The 11,161-nt window shown below is 42.6% G+C and overlaps 1 protein-coding gene across 4 annotated transcripts in view; it reads right to left on the bottom strand.

Moving 5' to 3' along the window:
- Ptprz1 (protein tyrosine phosphatase receptor type Z1) overlaps nt 1-8,944 on the bottom strand; it is a 178,652-nt gene extending 169,708 nt beyond the window's left edge. For all 4 annotated transcript variants that reach the window (XM_085840797.1, XM_085840796.1, XM_085840799.1 and 1 more), the window contains exon 1: nt 8,609-8,944. In XM_085840797.1, coding sequence (XP_085696923.1) covers nt 8,609-8,666 — 58 coding nt within the window. In that variant the 5' untranslated portion in view covers nt 8,667-8,944. The remainder of the gene's footprint in view (nt 1-8,608) is intronic.
- Between the last annotated feature and the right edge of the window lie 2,217 nt (nt 8,945-11,161).

The raw sequence follows: 11,161 nt of genomic DNA on the forward strand, positions 1-11,161 counted from the left end.
CAGAGAAAGGCGCTTCAGTTGAGGAAATGCCTCCATGAGATCCAACTGTAAGGCATTTTCTCAATTAGTGATCAAAGGGGGAAAGGCCCCTTGTGGGTGGGACCATCTCTGGGCTGGTAGTCTTGGTTCTATAAGAGAGCAGGCTGAGCAAGCCAGAAGAAGCAAGCCAGTAAAGAACATCCTTCCATGGCCTCTGCATCAGCTCCTGCTTCCTGAGCTGTCTGAGTTCCAGTCCTGACTTCCTTGGTGATAAACAGCAGCATGGAAGTGTAAGCCGAGTAAACCCTTTCCTCCCCAACTTGCTTCTTGGTCATGATGTTTGTGCAGGAATAGAAACCCTGACTAAGACAGTATATATATATATATATATATATATATATATATATATATATATATATATATCTGCACACAATCCATCTGCAAAGTTTTTCATGCTAGGTATCTACTTATATATATTGTGAAGTTTTAATTAACTACCATGTATATATCATCTCTAGAGGAATATTTATCTCAGTCAAGTCCCACAACATCATATCTATTTGTGCTTATGTTATCATTACTGCATATTAGTGTATTGAAGAAGAAATCTGGCCATACAGGAAAAAGTCCATCATTAGCTTTTAAGTGGAAGTTACTAGGGCTTTTGAAACTGCGGAAAATGCAGATAGCCAAGACATAATAAATAATTGATATTTTCTTTATAAATTGTATCATTCATAATTCATACAGTGATAATTTTTAGCTTAGAGACAACATAAAATAGATAAAATAGAAGGGAGATATAGCTAAATCTTTATTAACAATGAGTAGAAAATACTAACACTAACTAGTTCTACTGAATAATTCATGAAGAAGACAATCCTGTGTACCACTAAGAATATGCATCACTGGCAAGTGAAAAGATAGTAGACTTGAACCTTTGTATCAACTCCAAGGCTCTTGACCTCCTAAGTCTGGCTTGCAGACTCTGAGGTCAGTGCTCCTCTTCTAGGGTTACTCTGAAACTGAAACTACCTTAAGAAGAGGAAAGAGGGCTGGGACATTTTCCAGGGCCTTTGTCCCTTGCAACTGGCTTTGCTTTAGCAAGCATATAACCTGCCAGGGTCTCGACCTGCAGAAAAATGAACTAAGATTAGTAGTATCATGAGGTTGGCCTAGATCTGTGGTTTTCAAACCCTGACTGTGTCCTCCAGTCACCTGAAGTGTTTTAAGAAAACATCTTTACTTAACTACGGCACTCAGACACTACAGTATGCTGAGCTAGAAGCTGTTTGCACGAGTTGCTTAGCTCAGGGTACTATAACAAAATACTTTAGAGTGGATGGGTAAAACAACAGGCATTTGTTTCTTGCAGTTTTGAAGGCTAGAAAGTCCAGTATCAAAGGGTCAAGAGATTTGATCCTGATGAAGGCTTCCTGTGGCTTTCAGATGGCTGGCTTCTTGCTGTGCTTTTACAGAATGGAAAAAGACTGCTCTTGTCTCTTCTCTCTAAGGGCATTAATTTCTTTTGTGACAGCTTGGACCTCATGGCCTATTTACTCATCAGAAATCTCATTTCCAAGTACCACAGTCCTGATAGGGATTCAACTCAGAATTTGGAGGGGAAGCACACAATGGCACCTGTCAAGTCTAAAACGTAGTCAGGCTTAAGAACTCATGACCTCAGTCAAGGTCTAGTCACATTTTTACAAGAAAAAAAAACACCATGAGACTAATGTCTTATGTATTCCTCAATGCCATGATGACGGCTCTTGGGGGCAGTCCTTGATTTTGTACAACTCTATATAACAGGTGACACCTTTATAGGCTCTACTCAAGAAAATGTGTAGGTTAAAGTGGATAACAAGTTAGTTACAGAAATCCGATTTAATCAGGTGATGATGTGATTGAATACCATGAGAACATCCGGAAAGGTATTAGTATCTGCCCAGCATTTCAATGTATGCAGTCAGGATTCACACAGAAACAATGATATCTGCTTTAAATGGCCATTTTTTCAAGTGTAATATTTTTCTATTTATTCCTACCCAAGATGCTGAGTTAATCAGCTCCAGTAAAGGTCTAGTAGTAAGACTCATGCTTACAAGGAGAGAGAGAGAGAGAGAGAGAGAGAGAGAGAGAGAGAGAGAGAGAGAGAGAGAGAAAGAGAGCTCTCCAAGAGTGAAAAGCTACCTGTAGCCTAGTCACTCTTATAAATCATTTAAACCAACTTCCTTCTTTGCAACTCATGAGTAAATTATTCTTTCCAAAAATGTAAAACACTTATTTCCAAAGAAACTTATAAAATGCATGCCTTATGAACATTTGCACGAAATGACTCACTCTTATTGAATCAAACCAAAGAGTTCACATCAACCAAGACCCTGAATAATTGAGTTTACTTTAATATCTGAGCATATATCAGAAGAAAAAAGACAATCAGGTCTATTTTATCATACAGTAATTTTGAGTAGAAGCATCTGTTGACCTATCCTTTTAAAATGATGCTGACCACTAAGCCCTCCAAATTATATTAGCAAAGTAAAAATATGTTTGCTAATGGCATCAAATACCATCACTTTCCTCCCTATCTAACTCTTCATCAATATGTGGGGAAAAAATGTGCAAAATCCATACTCAAAGGAAATGAAGACTGAAGAGGAAATACCCTCAAAAAGGAAAAAGTAAAGAGGGAGGGAGGGGAATATGAGAAGAATATCAGAAAAATATCATAATGAAAGATCAGATCTCCTTAATGTCTCCTTTAGAGCCATGTGACAATATCTCCCCTGTCCAAAGTCCCCCCACCCCCACATTTGAATTAAGCTCCATTAAAACAAGAGCATACTCAACACACAATATATGTAAGGTGGAACTATGACTACATTTCATCTCTTAGGAGTATTAAGAAAGTGAGAGGGGAACTGTTAAATCATGCATCTTGAGACGCCACTGTCCTTGCCATCCTCATTGTGGTTGTTTTGTTTTCAGCACTGTCTTGGGCCACCAACCTCTCATGACCAGCTTGATAGGATTTAGTCAATATCATGGTTTGGGGTTGATAGAAAGTAAAGTCTTGATGGGTAAGATTCTTCATTTATTTTTACGCCTGACCACTCTTCGTCCCCTTGTCTTCTTCTCAATAACACATGAGCAGCACACACACACACACACACACACCTTGAACCCTGGGACAGCTAGGTTCACTCATCAACTCATTCACAATTAAATGCTCACTTATGGCTGCCCTGGCAACTGTCCATGCACTATTAAGTACACGTACTTTACTTTCTATGTACATATAGTGTCTGGATCTAGGTAATCTGTAAAGGACATCTGAGAGAATCACTGAAAATGAGACTCTGGTGCCAAAACAGGCATTAATGATGAACAGGTCAAGGTAATGTTGACCAAAGTCTTGACCTAGAAGAGAACCAAAGGAAAGACAAGCAGAAATTGGCTCATCTCAGTAACATAAAGGTAACCATGAGGCCTTGAGCATTAAGGACTTACTAAACATGTCCTCTAGGTGCCGGGACTAAGAAGCTAATGATGACCACAACACAGTCTTGAGAGGCTGCTCCCATTGGGAAGACAGACAGATAAACTAAGAAAATACAGCGTGTGATAAAAAAACAGATTATGAAAAATGTAGTGTGAGAACAGATCAATCACACGTAAATCACCCATTGTGAATGCCAGTTTATAAGGAAGTAGCCATTAAATTTTCTTTAGCCATTACACATAACCATTATCATGTCTCAGGATGTTTGTACAGTTGACATAATGCAGTTCAGAAATAGCTGCCTCCAGAAATCAATAGTTCAAATAATTCTAATGACTTTAGAATTCCTTCCTAGTTGAGTTGATAACTTCTCATGAGGACGGAAATATTTTTTTTACCATTGTCTTAAAACAGTGTTGTTCTGTGGATATTCTTTATATGTGTGTGCAAGTACACACATGCACATGTGTGTGCACATATGCAGAGGTCAAAGGATAAACTCAGAGGTCATTCTTCAGGTACTACTCAATTTTACTGTGACAGGGTCTCTCATTGGCCTAGAGCTTTGCCTAGTAGGCTGGGCTGTTTGTTCAATAGTCTCCAGGGTCAGACTTTCTCCACATCTCATCTCACCCACCATTAGGATTACAACTACAAACCAGAACTCATGGCTTTTATATGGGCTCTGAGGATCCAAATTCGGGTCCTCACGATTACAAGGCAAGTCCTTTGCCAACTGCACCATCATCTCCCAATCAGTAGATTGAGAAGAATATCAGAGAAATATCATAATGTAAGACTAAATCTCCTTAACTTCTCCTTTAGAGCCATGTGACAATGTCTCCCCATCCAAAGTGTGTGTGTGTGTGTGTGTGCGTGTGTGTGTGTGTGTGTATCACCATTAGCAAATTGAATGAATGAGTGGAAGCATTTTAAATTATTTGAGAGTTGACACACTCACTAGAGTTTGGGGGAGGGCATTTCCATTTCATGATGTTGTATTGAGACAGTTTTATTTCACTTTGTAGAAAAAAGCTGCTATACTGAAGCTCACTACCTCACCCATGTTGCTCTTGAACTCACAGCAGCCCTCTGCCTCAGCCTAACAGGTGCTGGGATTCATGCATGGCTTACAAATGAGATTTCGAGGTCTTCAGGATGGGATTGAATCAGAGCAGGTGGGTTGGGGGTACACGTGTCAGGACTCTGTGCTTAGCGCTGCTGATTTCTTAGTATGCAGCCAACAACAGTAAAGGAAGAAAGTCATGGTATGGAGGGGCTGCCTTCATTGCATGATCTATGGATTTGTCACTGTTTTCAAGATTGCATTGAGACAATTATTATTGTTACCTAAAAATGATAGACTGTGCTTAAATTTTTAAACAGGAAATAAAGGCCATATGGGAACATTCAAGAAAAGTCACCGAGTGCATTTGCAAGAAAGCAAACAGGACTGAAATTCTGCATTTCATCCTGGGAAGTGTGCCTGCAAATTCTCAATAGGAAAAGCTGTCCTCCGGAAGGAGCACAGAAAGGGTCACCAGGGTGTGCCTCTTAGAAGGCAGAGAAGGGAAATCAGGAGTCCAAGATCATCCTTGGCTACATAGAGCTTTGAAGGCCTTCCTGCTACCTAAGACCTTGTCTAAAACAAAACAAAACAAATAAACAAACAAACACGCAAACATGGAAGAGACAGAGGTCAGCTAGGCTGTGTGATGCCAAAGAGTCATGTGACTTTTGTGTGCCTGTTTCTTCAACTTCAGATGCGGAGTGGATCTAGAGCACCCAACTCATGTCCACAACATGCTGTAGGCTTGGCTGACAGAGCCATTTTACAAAGTAAAAAAAGGTTAGCAAACAAGCACTCAAATTGAGCACCCAAGACAGATCCACTGAGAGCTTCCTGAAGTTTCAGGACGAAACAGCTTGTGCTTCCAGAAAGAAAAAAAAAAAGGTTTTGTTTTGTTTTGTTTTGTTTTGTTTTTTGTTTTTTTTGTTTTTACCAGAAGCAAAATTGTCACAACATATAATTTTAAGCAAGATCCTTTCTAGTATAGATGTGCAAGTAGAAATGAACTTATAGAAGTAGTGATCTCTCCTGCAAACTTCCCTTTTGAGAATAGCCTTGCTGTGCAGAGAGACAGAGATCCCACACGCAGAAATGCATTCTCATGCTAGCCAAACGTAACAAATTTCCTGAATGGGGACTAGTTATTATTTGGAGGAAGCGGGAGTGTTCTGTGTTCGCTGTATAATTTGCTATAGAGGACAAAGTGAGAGTCAGAACTGAAGAAGACCCCTGGAACCACACCCAGAGTGACTGAAGTCATAATTGCTACAGGGGCTGTAGGGGTAGCAGTAGACCTGACTAGGACGTTTAGAATCAGGTTCATTACCTATCTAACAAGAGTGTGTACTTTGAAGCAGCTCTGCAACTTGCTTACTTCTAGATCCTGAGGTCTCATGAATGAAAAGAAGTGATTGTTAACAGTTCTTCAAACCCTTTGGTTTCCTCCATAACACACAATCTTACCTTCTTATGGGAAAGTCAATGGTTTGTCTGCCTGGTTTAAACCATTGGGACACCTAGGACACAAAAAGTGGTACTACCCTGATCACAGAGGGGTTCTTCACTGCAAGCAATGAGTGCCTTGGTGAATTGAACATTCCTAGATAATGGTACGTCTGGTGGTCTAATTATGTCAGAATTGCTACCTACACCACATCTCAGTCTGTCCTCAGACCTTTTGTTGAACACAACTTATGGGTAGCATGGTACCTAGATGGCTCCAAAGACACTGAAGATGAGGAATAAATACATCTATAAACACTGATGTATAGATGGTGATGGCATTAAAGAAGAGGCTGAATTTTTCATTCATAGATAATATGCCTCAGTTTTCTACAATATGCTACACCAAGGGCAATATATCCATTTGATTTGCCAATGTTCCCAGGACAACTTATTTATAGCAATGTAAAAGCCTGGTTTAAAATGGTGAGGGATAACATAGGCATCTCGTAGTAGTAGTAGTAGTAGTAGTAGTAGTAGTAGTAGTAGTAGTAGTAGTAGTAGGGCAGGGAGAGAGAGAGAGAGAGAGAGAGAGAGAGAGAGAGAGAGTAAAGAACCCATATTTCATTTCTAATAGGCAGGCTTAGATTTAATGCTATTGTATAAGCTCGTAAAAGTCTTAAACAGTGCATTCAATTCTTTCCCCTTACATTATATATCTTCAAAGGCATGTATCCAATCAGCTAAAATGTATGCAACTCTAAGCAGGCTACAAACAATGACTTACTATGGGAAAATAAAACAACAACAACAAAAATCAACTTTGGGAATGTGTGATTTGCATATAATGGGATCTGGCTAGTCATAAAAAGTGATGAGGTTGGATACATGCTAAGACATGAGTTCACCTTGAAAACATTCTGCTAAGTGAATGAAGCCAGACCAAAAAAAAAAAAAAAAAAAAAAAAACAAAAACAAACAAACAAAAAAAACGGCTGCATGTTTCATGATTCTGTTCAGACGAAATGTCCAGAGCAGGCCGGTCAATAGACAGAGAGGCTGAGGCTGAGCAGGAAACCTTAGTTAGTGATCAAGGAGGGCTGATGCCATGCTCTGGGGTCAGATGCCAGTGATAGCAGACAACTCTCTGAATATAGTAAACACCACTGACCATTGTGCTTCAAACAGATACATTGCGTGGCAGCTAATGCTTTTCCTCAATGAAAACCACTCCTAATGGAGTCTTGGGCTTGTGTTCTGCTGAAGTGCAGAGTAATACTGTAATTTGCTTCCCTAATGCTGTAAGCTCTCCTTAAACAATAATTTAAGTATCAAGAGGACCTGGCTTTGTTGCTAAAATGTCTGTGGCTGGAATGTGGAGATGTCAATTCAACAGGTATGGATTGGAAGAACACTTCTAAAGAACCAGAGTCCTTGGGATTCAACAACCAACTTCAAGCCTGCCCTGTCAGGGAAGGTCAGGGGCGGCTCTGTCAGCTGAGTGGCTGCCTACAAGGCATTGGCCAAGACAGCCCTGAGTACTTTCACCAAGCCTTAGGGATCGAGGTTAGGTGAATACACAGAGTGGATTACAGGCAACCATCACCATAGTGACCTCCACAAGTCTCATCAGTCAGAACTAGAAATGACTTCTGTTCGCAAAGGTCACCGGTGCTAAGACGAACACTCTCCATCTGATTGGAAATGCATGTTTAATATATCCCTTATTATTAACGAATTTTAAAAGTAGGGCTATAGGACCGATGGGAGCTAAACAGTTATACTCACAAATCGAGATACACATTCTAATTTTTAGGTCAATGTCTTCCAACAGCCATTTGAAAGGGGCTTTTAGTAGTTAAAATAACGAAACAAAATAACAAACAAAACAAAAGACAGGTTTTACTTTTTGTTTTCTTTTTGGAAACCTAATATTCACACTGTTGACTGCAGAGAGTAATATCCACTTAATACCTGTAAGGTTCGGAAGACTGCGAAGGTGCTGTGTCCCTGTTAGCCCATCACCTGCAGCTCTTCTCTCTGGAAGCTGGGGGCAGAATGCTCATAGAGATTTGACTGGAACTTTTTTTGTAAGTGACTGCCTGGACTTGAACGTGACTAAATTGAAAGTACTAGAAAAGTCAGGTCGATGCTTGTTCAGCCCAGTGCCTTTCAGGTGCGTGTGCGTAATTCAAGACAGACACGTGTGCCTTCCGTTCAAGTACACAGTACTAGAGTGGCAACATAGAAAGGAACGTTTAGGTCGCAGCCCCTCGCCACTGCTGTATTGTATTTCTAGTCACTGACTCATTCTCTCATGTAGGTCTACAAGGCTATTTCCACTTTTTGCAACATGGAGAGCGCGCATGCGAGGGGACCCTGACACAGCGGCGACCTCCTGTGTCTAGGTGTCCTGACCAAAGGAGTCTCAGTAGAGGGACCCAGCAGGTGGTAGTTGAGGGGATGAGGGCGCAGCCCGTGCAGGTGACATCGAAAGGTTCGGGATAACTCTTCTTGGGGTGCTGCCCAATGTTCTGAAATCCCCCACCCAAGCTGCGTCCCAGAGACTGAGCCCCGCGCGGGTGCCCCGCCGAGGAGGTCCTATCACTTACCCAGGCGACACAGGCACAAGAGCTGAACGCACGCGAGGAAGCTCTGCAGGATTCGCATCTCCAGCCAGGTCCGCGGCCCCTCGCCAGCCGCAGGGGTACAGCTTAGGGTACAGAGGGTGGGGACACCGAGGCAGGGGACGCCGGTGACTGGCCAGGGTCTAGGTGAACGAGTGATTGAGAGAGAGAGAGAGAGAGAGAGAGAGAGAGAGAGAGAGAGAGAGGAAGAGAGGAGAGAAGAAGAGAATACAAGGCTAGGCGGCGCGTGGGTGCGGGGATCGAGCCTGGACCAAGCGCCGGGCTACAGGCGGGACGCTGTCCCCTGCCTGAGCGGGCTGCAGCGGCCAGGATCTAAGCGCTCGCAGCGCAGCGGCGCGGAATTGCGGGGACGCGCTCCGGGCTGGGCACGCGCAGTGCGCGGGGGCGGGGGAGCAGGAGCGCAGGCGGGGGCCGGGGTCGCGCAGCAGCAGAAAGAGGGGCGTGGCGGGGCCCAGCCTGTCCCAGCCCCGCGCCCCTCCCCCGCCCGGGGCTGGAGGTGGAACCCGCTGGGGCTTAGAATCTTCGCGGAGAAAAAGGTCTCTTCATTAAGGCTCCTTCACCCACTAGGAAGACACAAGAGGAGGCTGGGTCCCCATTGTCCCGCACAGCTTGGGGCCGACCTTTTGACTTCACCCCTGGGAAAGTGTTTTTTCTTTGTTTATTGTTGGCTCTGCAGTTACCAAGATAGTCCTATCCGGAAGGGGTGAAGGGGGCCTGGGTAAACTGAGCTCTCCCCGCCCCCCCTTCCATTTTCTTAGTGAGTAAAGTAGTTCCAGCCCCCATTACCATTAGGGTAGTTAAGTCCAATCATTTCCAGCACTACTGTGACCATTTGGTCCTGGCTGACCCTTCATTAGACCCCAATCATTCTGTCCTGCTCTGCGCGGCTGTGGGGAACTCTCAACACTGCCCTGGTCCTGCTGGATGGAACTCCCCAAGTGTCTCTTTGCACGGGGTCCTCCTGCAGGAAGATTTTTTTTTTAATTGCTTGATTGAAGGGTACACAAAAGAAATATAATACACACCCTGTGTTTCCTCGGAGCTGAGCATGTCGTTCTTTCCTTAGGAGTCTGTTTCTATGGAGGTGTTTGCTGTGTAGGAGCGTGAGTGCTATAACCTGAACTCCTGACTTGGGGGGTGGGGTAGGGAGTTTAATAGGTATTCCTGAAATGTTTGTTGAATTATGTTGAGGTCCACATGAAACAAGTTAACTAGTGGTGATGTCAGCCAATAGCCTAAATACATCGACCTGAATATTTGTGAGATTTTCATATACACGATGGGGTTTAGTTATTTTACATTTTACACTGATAAGAGACTCTATTCAGAACCTTTTGGGAGTCACATTCAAAGGCAAAGAAAACCAAGTTCCGGAACTATCCCTGGTACCGTTTGATGTAGGGATCTGTACAACATGTACTCTTGTGTTCTGTTATTGTCTCAAAGCCAGTGCTGTAGCTTTATAAAATCCAAAGGATGCTTAATGCATACAAATTGGAATTCCAAGTCTGTTTCAGTTGTGACTACCCGTTCTCACAGAATTCCCACCGCCTCTGAACACTGGGGTCAATGGACAGAGCTAATGATGCAGCTTGCTATCGATTCGTGGATGGTGAATGCATGTCGTCAGGAAAGGACAGGTCTTGAAGCTACAGTGTTTGTTTAGGATCACATATCGGTATAAGGAGTTGACCCTTATCCTATTCTTTTCACTCCTCGAAATAGAAATGCCTCGAGGATTATAATAGAGATTGAGAGTTTCCGTAAGGCAAGAAAATTTCTGATCATTTTTGCTAACACACCAACAGGTGTGTATATCCACTGGAAATGTACCCAGAGTTCAGGGGGAAAAAAATGAAAAACAGTGTTTATTGAATGTGCGCTGGAGTGGGCAGGGACACTTTCCTAGAGATTTGCAGAAAGGATATTTGAAGAATCTGATTATCAAACAGGCTGGAAAACAAACTGAAAGCCACCGAAGTCACATGTTATATTGAAAGCACTGTCATTCCCGTCAGACTAAGAATGTTCATACTGTGGCAAGCATTGATTTCCTTATAAAGAAGCTCATGCCTGAAATGCTAAGCCTTCTCACTTTGAACACCTAGGGAACCACAGAAGGAACTTCAACTGCTTAGTAGAAGATGCTGGCTATATGCAAGACGGCTCAGTGGATAAAGGCACCAGCCTCACTGAGAAGTGTGTTTCATAGGTTGTCCTGTCTCTTCTATTCAAATGCTGTGGCATGCACCACCCCCAAATGAATAGATAGATAGATAGATAGATAGATAGATAGATAGATAGATAGATAGATAGATATAAAATTAAAATAGAGGCTAAGTTAACACAGGGAAAACGTATGTAATTAAGTGCATCTCAATTATCAAGGGTTCTCCCTCAGCCTGGGAGAATAATAGTCCAGCAATAAGAATGATCATGTTAGCTCTTCATTAGTTGATATGAGATTTGATTCACCAAACAGAGCCCCAGGAGGAACTAAAGTCTCTCTGGAAGAAC

This window comes from Mus caroli, unplaced genomic scaffold (assembly GCF_978045245.1).
Source record: "Mus caroli unplaced genomic scaffold, Mus_caroli_1 scaffold_7, whole genome shotgun sequence".
Taxonomy (NCBI): Eukaryota; Metazoa; Chordata; class Mammalia; order Rodentia; family Muridae; genus Mus; species Mus caroli.